This window comes from Montipora capricornis, chromosome 7 (assembly GCF_036669925.1).
Source record: "Montipora capricornis isolate CH-2021 chromosome 7, ASM3666992v2, whole genome shotgun sequence".
NCBI lineage: Eukaryota > Metazoa > Cnidaria > Anthozoa > Scleractinia > Acroporidae > Montipora > Montipora capricornis.
The window spans coordinates 12,793,198-12,810,789 of NC_090889.1; the positions used below are offsets into that span (position 1 = coordinate 12,793,198).

Here is a 17,592-nt window from a genome sequence, read left to right on the forward strand (position 1 = left end):
GTAACCTCTTTATTTCTTTGTTTTGAACCGTCCTTTACTTTTATTGTTGAGATTTATATACAAGGAATAACAGCTTTTCAGCATTTCGTTCGCTGACCATTATCGTGAATTTTAAGCCTTTGAGCGCTTGTTCATTGAGGAGATTATATTATCAATAACAGTGTCGCCGCTTATGGCGTAAAGTGTACATTACACTATTTCAGCAAATTGTTGATAAGTCTCGTAGGTATTCTGTATCGCTTGTCGCTGAAACTCTTGTTCTACTAAATTGAACACGTTCTCAATCGGATTTATAATATGGCAACTGCGAACCGGTGTTGCAAATAATTTGCACCTGCACTATTCAACACATTACGTGCTTTGAAATAGTTCAGTACTGGACAATTATCTTGGATAAATAATTTGGAATGACTCTTTGCACCTCACCTAAACATTTTGGGAAACTTTCGACGGATGAAATCAGCAAAGTCATTGCGAAGACAAACTTTGTCCGCGCTTACTGGACAAAACAGCGTATGTAACGTTATAAATAGAAATGGGTAATTTGCACTACTTTTCAAGTTTATCAATTACAACACAACTAGAACGCCGTAACGTCTATTCCAGTTCAAGCTCCATTTTTCTGCTTTCCATTGATACCTTTGCTGAACCTATTGACTGTTCCGTTTAGTCGCAATGATGAATTACACGCAACAACCATCGAGACATGTAGCTATGATACTAGGTCCAGATTTCTTCTTAATTCACTTGGTTGGGACAATCTATCGGTTGGAAGGGCTAAACAAAAGGCTAATTTAATGTACAAGTGTTACTATTTTCGCAACGCGAAGAAAAAATTAATGCTCCCAAAACCAAGAACTGATTACCTGAAGCGTAGCTTCAGTTACAGCGGCGCTCTTCTATGGAACAATCTTCCTGAGGAAATACGTACATCAAATTCCTTAAGCTCCTTTAAAAGAAGTTCCCATAGATGGTTTTGTGATCAGTACTCCCACACGGCAAATATGTAAAACAGTTTTTGAGAATTTTTAATTAATTTTCTCTGTTAGACTGATGTTTTTAACGGTGATTAAATAAAGTTTATCATGAATGGTTCATGGTCCCAAGGGGAACAGTGAGTGTTGTTTCCCCGAGATCCTCAATTTTCCCTGAGGCGAAGCGAGGCCGAGAAGAACATTGTGGGTCGAAGGGAAACAAAACTCACTGTTTCCCGTGGAACCAGTCATTAGGTGTATTGTTATACCCTACAACTGAAATTGAACCAAACTAAATACGAGTATAGTCCTTTCTAGTTTAATTATAAGTCAAATATCTCAAAATAAATACAAATGTTTAACAATTACCAGGGACACCCAACGTCAATTTTCGGAAAATATCTGTTCGAAAGACGTTTTGAGATCTAGAGTTTTCGGAACATATGTTGTAAAATTTCATACTTGCCTGCCTGTCGTAGGATTTTTGAACATATAAAAATGGTATTATTGCCCATTTTTAACTGATTTTTACCCTAAAAAGCTCACCTAGAATTCTCGGGAGCCTTTTTCCTGGCTGAAATTTTCGAAAAGGTAAGTTTTGATCACTGTAATTTTCGGATCACTAGACTTTCAGCTAGAAAATCCGAAAAGATGAAAAATTTTTAAGTGGTTTTGAACGATATTCTCGTTGGGTGCCCCTGAATTACCTTCAATAATTACTTTCAACTTTTTTCTCGTATCAGTTGCGGTATTTCTTCCTCGCTTAAGCTTCTAACACTTCGTACTTGAAAGCGTTTTGTCGCGGCCATGACTTGAAAAAAAACTTTAAAATTACTCAGGTGTCCGAATTTCATTGAAAATCGCTGTGGATGCGCTCACAAATTTGCCGCGCTTTCAAGAAGCATGCACTGATCACGTGCAAGTCTAAGGTTTAAGCTGTTGTTTCCTTATGGAGTTAGTGAGTTGTGTTCGCCCAAGAAAGTTATACAGTTTTGAAGCACATCACGTGATAAGTTCTCGTCCAATAGAAAACTGAATTTCAGTTATGAGGTATAACAATGCTGTACGTTCACGTTGTCGTCAAAACCTATAATTTGGTGATCTTACGTTGTTTTGTAGAGTACGGCAAAGAAATTCAATGAGGTGCTTGCCGCACGTGTAGCCCAACTATTTTTCCTTTTTTTAACCAATGATGTTGCCGTAGCCGTCGTCGTAGGTTAACCTCTCTATTATCGCTACTACAAATATAATATTCTGAAGACCTGCGAAATAATGATTTGAATCTGTAGGAGAACATTAAGGCTATTTGCGCAACTCGTCCTAACAATAACCCTTTCATTCGTTATGATCTCTTTATAATGCAGGTTCTCGAAGTGTACCATGATCAAGAGACGGGCTCGATGGTTACAAAATGCAGGCATCCTGGGATTGTTATCCTTATTTGGTCACTGCCATTTTTACAGTTGCTAAAACGCGTAGATTGTGATGCAGACATGACTTGCTTTACCAGAATGGTACGTTATAAAGTGGAAAACATAAGTAAGGGCCTTGTACCCTCGCGTTGTCGTCAAAACTTTAACGCTCTAACGTTGCTGTCGTGCAGAGCACCGCAAAAATGTATGCTAAGATGCGTGTTGCACGTGCAGCAAGATTAACCAATGGTATTGTTGTTTCGTGGCGTTCTCGTGGATGACCACGCCGTAGATCTTAAAGTCTCTCATTTATTTACTGTAACTTTCACCACAACTGTGGTGGGGGTCGCACAACAGAGCCAGGCTCCAAATTAAGTGCGCCCTCCTTACCCTCCCAACCATGATATACCACAAAAGACAGACCACAACACCGGGAACTACATGCCCTACTTTTTGCGAGAAGTGTGCGGGTTCTTTTACATCCCACAGGATTATGAACATTGAAGGGTTGTGAGACGGGACCACCGGCTTAACAGGAAAGCTAAAAAATGTATGCTAAGATGCGTGTCGCACGTGCAGCACGATTAACCAATGGTATTGTTGTTTCGTGGCGTTCTCGTGGATGACCGCGTCGTAGATCTTAAAGTCCCTCATTTATTTACTGTAACTTTCACCACAACTGTGGTGGGGGTCGCACAAGAGAGCCAGGCTCCAAATTAAGCTCGCCCTTTTTACCCTCCCAACCATGATATACCACAAAAGACAGACCACAACACCGGCAACTAAATGCCCTACTTTTTGCGACAAGTGTGCAGGTTCTTTTACATCCCACAGGATTATGAACATTGAAGGGTTGTGAGACGGGACCACCGGCTTATCGTCCTTATCCGAGAAGACCAGAGAGTTTAACCACTTGCAGATGTAATTACAAAGGCAGCACTTTCTCCTCAGTTATTTAAAGACCCTGAGTGTTGGTCCGGCCGGAGTTGAACTCATGACCTCCCGCGTGACAGCCCGGTGCTCAACCAACTGAGCCACCGGTGCGCGGCGGTTCTTTTTAGTATAGGAAAAAATATATGACAACTAGGTTTATACCGTTTAACTTTTCCTTCAGAACAATCTCTTGCTGTGTGGACACAAAAGTGGATATCTTCATCTCCATTCTCTGGTTTCAGAGAAAAATGAAAGACTCGCGAATGAAGGTATTTTACCATGGGTGTATTAGACAAAATGACAGATTAAGAGCGTATGATTATGCAGTGATTGAGGTTCAACTTTGAAAAAACGATTTCATTTTATGCTGGCTCCATTAGACCTAATCGGCTAACTTAATGTGGTACCCAATTCAGTTCTCCCGAGATAAAGATTCTTTGTGTGTTGTATTTGTATGGCAATGTAACATTCATATTTAAATGATATGGAGATACCTGAAACAAAACGTTTAATTCCGGAAGGATTTGAATTGGGTAGAACATTGAGTTAGCCGATTAGGTTTATCACACTTGCAGTGATTAGAGGCAGTGGTGAAAATTAGTACACTAGATTAATATTTCACTTCAAATGGATTTTTCTGCATAGAAATCGGCCAATCACAACGGCGGATGTAATCCATCAATCCGTCTCGCTACAGTGATTACGGACCTTAAGATCGGAGGACGAGGACGACTACGAATACGAGTTTTCGGTACGGAGCATGCGCATAAGGTTTGGAGGCCGACATTCTTCGAAGTGCGCGTGCCCAGAACGAAAAACTCATACTACAAATCCTTATAAACGGAAAGTCGTTGCACTTAACCTTTTCACTCCCAAGATCCAAATCTTAATTCTCCTTGCTCACTGCCATACATTTTTGTCCATATCTGTTAGGAGAATTTGGTAGTACATAAAGACAATAGGGACCCTTAGATCGGAGATCGAGGACAACTACGAGTACTAGTTTTCGGTACTGAGCATGCGCGTAAGGTTTGGAGGCCGAAATTTGTTGAAGTGTGCGTGCTCAAAACGGAAAACTCGTAGTCGTCCTTGTCCTACGATCTCAAGGTCGCTATTGTTGGCAGTGAAAAATGAAACTGTTGCATATTGTTGACGAAGGTGGAATAAAAATAAAAGGGAGGGGTGAGAAGAGAAGAGAAGAAGGAATCTGTTCGTTGTACCATTTGGGTAGGGTAATTAGACTTGATAAAGTCATCGTTTGACTGGTAGAGCGGTTTTCAAATGAGTGTCGTAAAACCAAAACCAAAGTAATTACTTTGGCCAATCAAAAAGGACGGAGATAATCCAGTAAACCAATCAAAACTCGAATTATTTACACGTAGCCGACACAAAGTGCGGGAAAATGTGCAAGCGCGAACCACGATTGGTTTTGGTTTCACTTCTGATTGGTTGACAAAATGGTGCGAGAACTTTGAACCAATCACTGAATGCAGTAATCATAAACCAAAGTAATTATCTAATTGCTTTCGACACTCAATTGAAAACCGCTCTTACTATTGTGCTCAAAATTACAAATGTTTTATTATAAAGTAGGTACGCTTGACTTAAGTCATATCATGGCGTGAAAAAGATTTTTAGTCACAAGGCAACACCGTGAAGGAAAGCAGTCTTCTTTTGCCCAAACGGAAATATCAACAGAACAGACAAGATATACATACACAAAAGCCGATTTTTTTTATTATTTCTTGAGTGAAAAGATCATAGCAGTGTTAGTTAAAGTGCTACTATGACCAAAAAATCAATTCTTCTTTTTCTTTGGATTTCAAAACTATGTTCACGAAACACCAAGTGACCCAAGTTTTTAGCCTTGATTTAAAAAAAGACACCTGTTTATTTAAACAATAATTTTTTCATTTAATGGTCTGCCAATACTAACTTTAAAATCTGGAAAGAACTGGATCGAGGAGAAAAGAACGCACGGTCAAAGACTCACTAGTTTAAGAATGCAATGCTTGTGTACGCGGATGAATTAATATGTAGTGCGAGAGTTTCGGGCTTTCAGTCTCTCAAAGTAATGTTTTGTACATACAATAAAGTGCATTTCCTCGCTAAAATTTTGAGCTAGTCAGTAAATGACGTCACTTTTCGTGAAATCTAACCCTCTGATCATGAGGTCTAAGTGGCCAGTTTTGAACATGAGTGATGGTGAACCGTGAAATACAAAACTTACGCTCAAAGTAAAAAGTCTTTGGATAAAAATCAAAGCTCATAATTTTGCCAGCCAGGTGTTAACCAAACGCACTTTAAAAATCTGAAGAAAGAAAGGAAGTGATTTTTTGATCATAGTAGCAAATAAAGGAGTTAAACTTAGCTTTATCCTTGAGCTATCGTGCTATCTGTAGGAAAGTTTTATCAGGCTTGCTTGCAACAAAGATGGCTTCACAGCTGAGTTGAAGAGTATTGCAGTACAATTTCGCAGTTACAATTTCAAATCCCATTCAAGATGGCGGTTTTTCCAGTCTTCTTTGCGGCTGCTTAAGTCTCTTCGTTGAAACTGCGATGCAAGTTGAGTTTAATTATTCGCTTTTTTCAGATGAAACGATGGTGGGTTCAAAACACCTCCAGCCCAGAGATCACCAAGACGGTGTTAATAGTGTGGATTCTAATGACATTTTAGAGATCTTCTGCAGTGCTAGGTAGTAAGAAGCATTATTTATTGAGAAGCAATCGATTACCGTGACTTCGTTGTTTACTAGAATTCCTTCAAGGGCACCCAACTAGCAAATCAAACCAAAAGCCTTTGCGAGACATTTTTAGGTTCCTTGTAATGTATAAAGGCTGTCTGAAGAGATATTTTCATCACCTACAAGACTTCGATCTGTTCGGATATCTTACCTGAAAGTTAAAGTGTCCGAAAACATTAGGGAATGAGATCTTCAAATTGCAAGCTGAACGTTACCTCTAAGAATTTCCTAGCGAACCGCTTACTCATCCGAAACTTCTAGGTGACCTTTTCGAGTGTCAAAAATTTCAAAAAATATCCTTTCCGAAAACGTAAGGGACTACTATTCCCTGGTTGCTAATCCTTTAGGTGATGTTTTAGTAAGAAATATATAGCTGTTTGGAAATGTCTTACCTAAATTCGTAGGACGGTATGAGTCTCCCGAACACATATTTCACGGAAGATTATCTTCGATTCTCGTATTGCTAACAAGATGTGTTTATGTCTAGGGCCTCTAGAATACTTAAAAATGAAACATTTATGACCTTTAGACTATTAGAACAGATGCTAACGACTTCACCACATTGACTCTACATGTCCAACACTAGGAGCAAGGGAAACATCTACTGTCTTTGTTGTCCAACATGGCTTTCTTTGGGTACTACTTGCTATTTAGAAATCAAAAAGCTTCATCGATAAAATGAGCACGTTTTTTTCTTATGTTATAGTTGCGATGGTGTGATTAAAATTTGGGACAAAGACAAGACCCTTCTTCGTGAAATTATAATGAACGAAACATTAACGGTTGCTTCCTTTCTCAACGATCAAGGTAAGATTTTGTTTTCACAGAGTTGTTCCAGTTGATGTTTCTGAATATTTTCTCTCATCTGGGAATTTTCAGCTGCCGTAGTTTACATCAACAAGTGTCTGGCTCTTAATCAGTGCTAATATCCGGTAGTGCACTTAGTAGACCCTTCTACAAAATGGCGGCAGGGAATTCAAATAAGTTGAAATGAAAAACTAATACCGGAAATAGAAAGAACACCTTTACTGTAGTAACCCTGCAAAGTTTCGGCATATCAGCTGTGAAAATGTAAAAACTAAAAATGTACAGGTGTTTGTATGATTGGTGGGTATGGCGTATACCGCCAGTCATACAAGCGTCTGTAAATTTGTCAAATTTCAACTTACATTTTCTCAGCTGATATTGACACCTAATTCGCTGAAACTTTGCAGGGTTACTAAAGTAAAGGTGCTCTTTCTATTTCTGGTATCGGTTTTTCATTCAGTTCAATTTTTAACTCAGTCAAATCGGTTGCCACCATTTTGGAGAAGGGTGTATTAGGCGCACGACGAGTGTCCCCTAGATCTTCTCTCCAAAGTCGACATCACTCACGTTTGGGAATAGTGTCAAAGGGTTTGACAGTGATGACGCAGTAGTGAGAGCACTCGCCTCCCACCAATGTGGCCCGGGTTCGATTCCCAGATCCGGCGTCATATGTGGGTTGAATTTGTTGGTTCTCTACTCTGCACCTAGAGGTTTTCTCCGGGGTACTCTGGTTTCCCCTCTCCTCAAAAACCAACACTTGACTTGATTTGCGTTAATTGTTAATTTCGGTTTACGGTGTCCCCAATTAGTGCTCCAGCGCTAGAATGACTAGACACTTTAAATACAGTTCCTTTCCTTTCCTTTAACTTCACATTGTGTCCCCAAAACTGCGGTCCTCAAGAAAAGATCAACAGCTGCATTTAAACGCACCAAGGCATAACGTTAAAACCCTTACACTTACCATATTGTTGAAAAATGGTAGTAAATGCTTAGACTTAAAGGGAAATTTGATAATTGCATGTAGTCAGTCAGTATGGACGGCAATGCCAACCAATTACAATATCAGTTGGGAGTAAACATTTGCGTGGTCGCAACTATTTACCGATGATCTCATCTTTGATTGTGAGATATGTGAAGATCAGTATTTTATGACTCTTAGAGTGAGCGAATGATCATTGAAGTTGTACGAAATTTAAGCAGTTGCAGAGGAACCCTAAAAAAAGGTAAACCAAGGCTTGAATGGGACTTGAACCCCATGCATGCAAGATTGTGAAAGACCCCTATTTTACAGTCGTTCAATCACCTCGTATCTCGCAGCTTATTATCTTCTTGGTGGCTACATAGCTCAGAGTGTATAGATGCTTTGCAATCATTCTCTATAGACACAGGTGACAATGCTGCAATGCACAATTGCTGGTGGACGAACAGTTTTTCAACTTCAAGGAAACTACCGTTCTGTTTCATAGTATATATGATGCACTGACTCAAACTCCTTTTTAGGGGACATTCTCATTGGATTCAAACAGCACATCTTTATAATTCCAAACGCAAAAGGTAGGGGGAAAACTAAATTACTTTCAATTGGTTTCTCTTTTAACCTTTCAATTTAAATTAAAACCTCCGTTGAAAGGTCAAGAAATTATGCTTTGCGGAAAAGCATAATTATGTTGAATGTAATGTATGCAGAGTACTAATTGCTGTAATCATGACCGACAATCAATATTTGTGCATAATTTCCAATTATTAGTTAATTTATTCTGCAAATTATAATGTTAACCTTCAATTAACAATTAAAAACTGTGTTGTAAGGTCAAAAAGCATGCCTTGCGGAAAAGCATAATTTGTTAAATGAGATGTATGCAGAGTACTATTAATTATATTTATTATAGGCGACAATCAATTCCGATGATTAGTTAATTTATTCTTCACATTTATGCGATTCCACGAGAACTCCTTTGTCTATCGTTTGGGACGCTTGATTTGTATGCGCATGCTCCAGGTTCAAATTAGTCTCATGCAGGCTACTGCCTGTAGTTGTCTTCAGTGAATTTAAAGAGGCTATGTCACGCAAAATGATGCAATTTCATGACACTCAAAATACCCAAAAAATTGCAATAACCGCTTAAAACTGTTGAACAACATAAAAGAAATTGTGCAAGAGGACCACATCGCTTTTTATCCTGCTCCATTGTAAGATGCGTTAGAGTAAGGAGGTAGGTCAGTTGGCATCTGTCTCGCATTGTTCACTGTGTTGGCTGGCCATGGTCTTCCACCTTTCTCTGTCACTGCATCGGCAAACACTCACGAACCCGCTTTTTCCTGTTAGTGATGTTGTAGTTAACTCCGCCAGGCAGCTTAAGAGCTGACAAAACAAGTATATGCCAAATGAAATGACTTTGGCTTTTTTTCTCATAGTTTACCCCATGAAGGATGGCTTACTGTCTGCTTTTGGAGATGACAATCTGGATGACGATGCATTTGAAACAGGTTTGTTCGTTTTTATATTTATAAAGATCTGATTATTCACTTTTCTTTGCCTTTGTACATAGTTAATGCATCGAGATGGTTATGAAACTCGACAAGTTCCTTTGTTTCTTTTTTTTCCCGTATTTTTGGTCTTGACCCTGCACAAAACACACCTTTCGAGGAGATAACCAATCAAATGTTTGGATTAAAATTTTGCGCAACTCGTGCGAAGCGAAAACAAAAGATTGTGCAGGGTCACGGTCAATTCAACATCGATTGCCACATCATTGTTCTCTCTTTTGAAGGGTTTAAGGTTTCATAACCATTCCCTCGATTACTTTGCTTTGCACTCCAAAGTCGGTCCTCATCAATTCCAGTAAATGTGAAGCTAAATTAGTTTTTGCATCGTGAGAAAGCTTGCTCTTGAAATACCTGGTCTTTCCAAACTACCACGTGCGATATGATTTGCCGTTTTGTATGGTGATCCTCGTTTCCAGTGTCTTTCATCTCGCCATACATATTGCAATGTTCCCGGTCCTTGTGGGACTGACGAAAGCGAAAGTGCAGTACTGTGGACCTGGGGAGCACAGATGTTCAATTCAGTAAGTGACATTTTTTTGGGTCTGTTGTGTGGATCTGAAGTACTTTGGTCTTAAGTACCGATTTCAAAATGCGTAGCTTTTCAGTGATTGTTGCGAATGCCTGTAATAAAAGCAAAAAAATGCTCGTGAGCTCAGCGATATTGTTCGAGAAACAAATGGCACGGGTTCCTCTTTCCTGCATCTTCTTGTTTTCGGGTATCTCTCTCTCGCCGGGCCTCGTTTCTCGAAAGTCCCGGAACTTTTCGGGCGTGTTTTGGGTGACATAAAACGCCTGATAACGAAAACATGTTAACAGATCAGCTTTTCAAGATAAGCTGATTGTAGTTTTGAAAATTGCTTTTCGGGCCCGAACATTTTTCGGGACTTTCGCGAAACGGGCTCCTGTACCTTTTCCGGGTCTTTTCGTTCTCCCTCTCTCCTGTATCTTTTCAGGCTTTTTGGGTCTTTCTCTGTGACTCCTGTATCTTTTCTTTCGTGTCTTTTTATTTTACACCATATAGAAAGGTAGTTTTGACTGATGGTATGTAACGCTGACCAACCTGGCAGTGCAACAAATGTTGAGCAACAGTTTTGCAGAGTTTAGTTAAGACATTACAACACGGTCCCTTGTGTTATTGGTTGCTTATCACTTCCAATTTATTTGTTATTGCTGTTTTCTTGAACAGAATCTGATATCTACGAGGACCCGTCAGTGAGATTTGAAAGCAAGAAGATCCTGCAACCAGACCCCACGAACATGGATAATTACTTGGTAAATTAGTTGCTAGCTTTAAGTGGTAGACATGGACTTACTTTAATTAGATGACTGTCCTAATAATCTCTTGACTGTATAGCGACGCTGGATGCGGTGCGAGACCTTGAAGCCCTCCAGACTCGATCAGTGATTGGGGAACAAAGAAATAGATGATAGTAATCAGCTATTTTATTAAGGCTTGGGTCTGTTGCATCATAAAGAATGGAACAATTTGTGACGTCAACTGAGGATAAAATTTTTTTGCGTGTGCCTTGCGACAAATGATTTCCAATAGGCCACTTCGGAAAATACCATAATACTCTTTGTTTGTCCCCCCGAATTTTGCATAAGCATTGTTTTTGTTTTCTCTTGGGACAATAATTATTGTAAGTCCCAGGAGAAACTGGAAACAGTGCTTATGCAAAATCTGGGGTGACAAACAAAGAGTATTATGGTATTTTCCGAAGTGGCCTATTACCCAGCTTTGTCTTAACTTTTTGTCTAACAAATTTTAAGGGAGGTTTCTACAATAAAAGAATAATGATATTTCGCTATTGAGCGTTATGTTTGTTTCCAAATACCAATTGGTAAAACGTGTTCAATTTTTCACTTGTACTGTGCACACACACACACAAAAAGAAATCTTAAGTTAAGGAAAAAATGTTTTATTGTGCCAGAAACTTAATTTTGTGGATCAAACTTTTGAAGACGCTGTCTCAGTGAAGCAATCGCCATTTGTTACAGGTTCCTTTTCCAAACCTGCAGTTAAAAACGTCTTTGTTCATGGAAGGAAGACCACCACCAGACCTTGAGCAACAAAACCAACAGGAAGAAAAAGAGGTCTGTGTTTTCTCTTCTAAATTGGCCAAAGCTGATTGGGTGCCTTTATCGTAGAGTCCATCGTGTGTCACGATTGGAGGTTCAAATAAGGAGTTTTAGCAATGACAACGACAAATTTAATGGCAACGAGGTGAAACACTTACATACATACAGACTTATTGACTTTCCCCAAGGGGGCTTTTCAAAGACATTATTAACACAAATGTATTCCTATTTACAATTAAAAGATAAAATTTTAAAAATTGTTAAAATATATAAGTATTAAATTACAGTTCTTTAAGTAATTTGGTCCTCAGGCGATGTTTAAAAACAGTGACTGAGAGAATAATCTAAAGAGTTCCATAAATTAACTATTCTATAATAAAAGGTTCTTTGGCCGCTAGCGGTTTTAAAAAGTGGAATGTTCAACAATTGCGAGTTTCTGGTGCTACGACCGCTCACCTCGGCTCGCTTTAAAAATTTTGAAGACAGATATTCAGGGGCGTGGCCCGTCATACATTTAAAGGCCATTGTAGCGCTTTGATAATATAACTGGTTTGCCGCAGGTGGCTTCATGTGGAAAATAGACTCCTGCTGCACTTGCGCAGCGTTCACGTCCGGCATGTATTTTATCACAAAAAAAGGCGTGAAACGAGCAAGTTCCAAGTTACGATGACGTTACGGTTGTTTGAATGTGTAATTTGACCTTGGGAAGGATGATAAACCAGTTGCTTGGCAACGGGTGGAAGGCGAATTGAAAAATCAGAGTCCTGGTCAGGGTGCTGGACCCTCGGGAGTTCTAGTAGCTCAATGGGTAGAGCATCCTACCGGTGTTAAGGAGGTCGTTAATTGTCACGTGCCCATTCGCCGCTGTTGCCAAGAATCTAGGTTATCATCGTGAGCAGCAATATTTGATCCGTCGTTTAAAGCCTTTTGTACCAATCCTGCCATAGGTAGCTTCGCTCATGTATATGTTGTGGTTCTATATATATATTTTTTTTCGGGTTTAAGATTTTTCAAACCAGTTCAAATTTGATTGTTCTTTGTCTTAAATTCTGATTATCATGATCTGAAAACAAAGGAAAAACCGAAATTGAACTAGCTCGAAAATTTTTTAACCAAATATAAAACTGAGCCATGACATGTACATTGCACAATTCGAAAAGCTTGGAGTAATCGCAAAATATGTATTATGGTATGAAAAATTTTTACTTACCGATGTGGTCGTTAAACCTCCCTCGTTTTTGTCTTTTTATTGGAATTTTCATTTCTGTACTTTTCATTCTAGTCAATTAGCTCAATGTCAGACAGCCTTTCTTTCGCGCCAACCGAAGTTTATTTCTCCCTGTCCTCCACACCAAGGAGATTGTCCATGTCTAGTTCAGTTGCATTGTCCCAGCACCAATCCAGGACAAAATTGTGGGAACTTCCCGAATTTGGTGACTCGCCTCTTTCTTCGCCACCGAGAACTCCGCCACCAGAGCCAGCAATGCCCTCCACACCTCCACTGGTAAGGTTACTATGTGTTTTCAAAGGACCGTGAACTTTTTGCTTGTAGGGTGCGTCCATTGAAGATGGATTCATTTGTAAATAGTTACGCTTGAGATTAATTCATGGCAGTGGATGCTGGATATCACGAAGCTTCTGAATACCATTTGTCACTCAACACAGTGCATATAGGATGCTTGCTGTGCAGGCTAGCCCACTAGATTGACGGACCAACCCACTCATGTACACCATTTAGCTAACTGTATTTATATCTTTATTGTATTTGAATAATAATCATCATCATCATCATCGTCATCATCATCATAATAATAATCATCATAATAATCATAATAATAACAACAATAATAATAATGATAACAATAATAATAATTATAATTATAATAATGATGATAATGATAATAACAATATCAGGCTTGCTACTCGCCCTTTCTCACAGTCAGCGACTGAATTGTTAAGGGCGCAGCTCAACACGACCCATGCAGAGCATGGAGCACAGCAGCACAGCCAGATGGAATAAATTGTAAGGTGGGAGTTGATTTTGCAGAGGAAGGAAAACCGGAGGGCCCGGAGAAAAACCCTCGGATAAGATTGAGATTGATTGAACGTAGAATGCGATCCCGGGTCCGCAGAGGTGGGAGGCATGAGTGTTACCACAGGGCCATCCTTACTCCCCTTGAGAACAGTTGACAGTTGTCGCGGCAATTAACTTGGCAATTACTTACATTGTGTAAAGCGCCTGCGAGTTTTAGTACTGTTTTTTTTAAATGAAATATCTTGTTACTGAACATGTCTCATTTTTGTGAGCAGCCTGTGTCCTTTTTTGACATTGTGTAAATTCATCGTACTTTTGTTTGTTTTCGAGGAGGAAGGGTCCGATGAAGAGCTGAGTGAAAGTGTAGTGTTGATTTCAAATGCTTGATATTTAATGTGTTTTATTAATATCTATAATAGGCCAGTTTCGTATTCTAACGGCTGGACTGGATCTAGCATGAAAATGGTCTATTTAATATGTGTAACATATTTATTTCATAAGAATACTTTTGTCATATTCCCAGAAGACATATATCGAGAAATTTCTCGGTGTAATTCCCTGCACTAAGGGATTAATCTGTGTATATAACTGTGTAATGAGAGATTATCAGGGTAAAGTTCTGCTATGGCAGTCTGAAATTTTCCTGTACACCTACACACATTGTATTGTTTTTAAGAGGTGTCTAAGGTCATGGACAACGAATAGTGCCCTGTTGTTGTGTCCGAGTGTAATCCAGGCTTATGGTTTTAAGTTATGATTTTGTAAAATCAATAACATCGTTTTTCGTAACAGATGAGAAAGCCGAGGACGAGCCAGTACAAGGAAGCCAGCCCTCCTGTGATCAATGCACTGGTGCTCTCAAACAAGAAAGAAAGAGAAACGTCCCTTTTATTCCAAGCTTCCGGAGAGGCAGGCTGGGTAATATATCAATCGACAGCAAGTCGTTACGGTCTGGCCATGGAGGTCCCGGTTATGCTGCTCCGGTTGTTAGAAAAGTGGCTACGGAAACCTCTGAACCAAAGAGTTTTAAGGTAATAGGTCGATAGCGCCCGCATAACATGCTGTCAGCCTTTATAGTTGTTGCAGTCAAGCCAAGTGGTCCCGCGAAACTAGGGACAAATTTCACGGCAAGAAGAGCATAATTTCATTGTAAACGAAGAATTGTTGGTTTAGAAAAACGTTTATTCCTAGTTAAAATGCTGAAGTTGTTTTTTGGTTCATATGAAGCTAAGTCCAAGTGAAACCAGAAATAATTATGCGTCATGAACACTTTAAAATACAGCACCCAGTCCCTCAAATTATTGTGTGTTTATTGGTAAACAAATTACGGTAGGTTGTCCAGTAGTTCCTCAACAAAAGGAACTTCTGGATGTGAATCTCGACTCCAACACGAAATAAGTTTAAAATAATAATAATAATAATAATAATAATAATAATAATAATAAAACGTTTGTATCCGATATAAAGAATTTTTAGAATCGCCTATTTTTGTTTTTAGATTTTGCAGTTTTTTGTCATCTCGAATAACTGTAACATGTTACGGTTGCACTATTGTTATTAATATAAAAGTTATTTGAGTCAAACAATAGTGTTTTCGCTTATGTGACCAGCAGCAATTTGCATACTAAAACAAAAGGAAGCCATTTTATAAAATTGGAGTTTAATTCCTAAAAGAATATTTTTCTCGTCCAACACGACCCCACCAACCGCTGTGAGGTTATGTCAAAACAATCAAGTAGGCAACCATAACACATCACAGTTATTCAAGATGGCGGCGCCCAGAAAATTTGAAAGTGAATATACTCTTTATGAAAAAAAAGGTTCACACAAATGTTTCCAAACATTATTTCCTTCGGTATAAAATTTATCCCTTTGAGATTGGCATAGGTCCATGCAGATATACCAGGCAACACGTCCTTTTTGGGATGTAAGTTGAATGGGAAAAAAATATGACAGGTGAAGAAACGAGTGGTTTTAAGGAGAATCCCGACCTTGATTAAAAAGACAAACCCAACTAGATTCATTTTGACAAGGTTTCGACATCGTCCCATGTCATCGTCAGGCAACGAAAATCCAGACCTTCCGGCAACAATTAAATCCTGTAAAATCATGCTGAGAAGGCACGTCACTGCTTGATTTAAACAAATGGTACTCTGGGCAGAAATAAATTTAATTTATTTTCGATAAAATGACAAGGATTTAGAGTGCGCTGGGCGCACTGCAAGAGAGAGGAAGATGAAAATGGCAAAGGATTATGAAAGATTGAAGTGATCGTCGCACTTATCTGGACAATTTAAGCAATAGACCATTTGAAAACATGTTAAAATATTGGCTTTCCAAAACAAGCGGTTGGCAATTGCAGAGATGGTTTTTCGGGCCCGAAAAGTTTTCGGGACTTTCGAGAAATGGGCCCCAGGTCCATATATTGAGCTCATGTGTTTCCGTGAAAGGAATGATGAATGAACGATAAGTGCGATTATTACTTTAATCTTTCTTCTATAACCCGCACTTCAAATACAAATTCAAAGACGATTATAGTGCGCACAAGTATGAGGGCCAAATCCCATGTTGCCTGACCAGTGAGAGGGTGGATAGCGCTAAACGGCTTGATAGAGCTTCACACCTTTAAAGGAACTGGGACTTGGATAAATATCATTTTCTACCCTTAGCCAAGACATCCTCCAAAGCCAGTTGTGAAGAAAACAAAGAAATCAAAGGAAAATGATAAAGAGGATTCTGTAGAAAGGTCTGGCAACCAAGATGGTTACAAGAGTGACAACGTGAGCACAGAAACTAAAGAAGACATGAACGTGGATGATGCTGTGAGCGAAAGTAAGAATGATGATGCTTCGTACAGGCCCACGACAAACGCACATGTACTGAACATGCCAGAAGGTGGAGGAGAAACGCCGTCCAAGGGTAGTAACCCAGGTGGCTCTTGGCTCTCAATTGAACCCCTTGCCACGATACAGAACGGAGTGCATGCGCAAACGAAAGAGAACCAAACAAAGGCAACTGATGCTGGAACAGCGAAAGGTACAGTATCCTACCAAGGTGTCTCCACTTCTCTGGCCGAAGATTCCAGAGTTAAAGATTCGTCCCCGAGCATTTTTTGTTGTTGTTACTATGCTTCCTTTCATGCGTAAGATTCCATTTCCCGATTTCGATTGGGTAGGAGGGGACATTGCGTTGTGCAAACCCCAAAATGATGGCTGTGCATTACAAGTGGGTAAAATGATACACCAGAAATCTATGCACAATGATTAAAAACTTCATTAACGAAAAAGCAACACGGACCACCGTTAAGCAGGTTACGCACGAACTACAGTGTACTGCAGTTTTCCTCAACTTTTTTCAAAAGTACATTTTTCAGTAAGGATTCCAAGCTTAATCATAAAGATATACAGTCTTTTACCTTTTAGTGCAGCAATATCTAAATTAGGAAATTCAGCTCTCAAGAGGTTTCTTGTTTCGATCCCTCTAGCAATCTATTTTGGTACTCCACAAGGTTTCATAGCCAGCGTTTCCGTTGGGAAACATGAAAGACTTTTTGATGTTTCGACCGTGCGAAAAATGGGCGAGACAAAAATCTTTCATATTCCCCGCACGGAAACACTTCCTACGTAGGCTAGCTTTCTCTTGAGGGTAGGGGTTCCAGGGGAAGAGTGATGTAGCAAGCACGAGAACAAGACCACTGAGCGCCCCGCAATTTCTCCAGTTTCTTGACAAGTTTTCCTTGGTGACCCGTACAGACCACCAAGTTCTGCTACTTGTCATGCTAGCATTTGAACAAGAGCACTAAACAAGGAAAGCTTTTGTTTTTACTCTCCAGTAAATAAAACTTGTCAAGGAAAACTTCCTTGTGTGTTACCTGCTTTAGGTTCACAGTAAAAGCGACATTTGTAAGAATTATCGTATGACTTTAGTATTATTTAACAAATAAATTCTATGTTGCCGTGTGTCTGTTCAGTAATATATAGATCACAGATGATGTCAAAATGTGGTAAGAACAAAAAAGGGGCACACGAGGCGATAGCCGAGTGTGTCACTGATGTTCTTAC

At 39.4% G+C, this 17,592-nt stretch overlaps 1 protein-coding gene across 1 annotated transcript in view; it reads left to right on the forward strand.

Moving 5' to 3' along the window:
• Positions 1-17,592, forward strand: part of LOC138055656 (uncharacterized) — a gene marked incomplete at its 3' end in the record, with an annotated part of 58,589 nt that overhangs the window by 33,134 nt on the left and 7,863 nt on the right. Inside the window, exons 17-28 of the mRNA XM_068901542.1 lie at positions 2,339-2,488; positions 3,501-3,588; positions 5,913-6,015; positions 6,770-6,870; positions 8,371-8,424; positions 9,286-9,357; positions 10,604-10,689; positions 11,416-11,511; positions 12,779-13,000; positions 14,055-14,142; positions 14,324-14,562; positions 16,201-16,572. Of these exons, the coding sequence (XP_068757643.1) occupies positions 2,339-2,488; positions 3,501-3,588; positions 5,913-6,015; positions 6,770-6,870; positions 8,371-8,424; positions 9,286-9,357; positions 10,604-10,689; positions 11,416-11,511; positions 12,779-13,000; positions 14,055-14,142; positions 14,324-14,562; positions 16,201-16,572 (1,671 nt within the window). The remainder of the gene's footprint in view (positions 1-2,338; positions 2,489-3,500; positions 3,589-5,912; positions 6,016-6,769; positions 6,871-8,370; positions 8,425-9,285; positions 9,358-10,603; positions 10,690-11,415; positions 11,512-12,778; positions 13,001-14,054; positions 14,143-14,323; positions 14,563-16,200; positions 16,573-17,592) is intronic.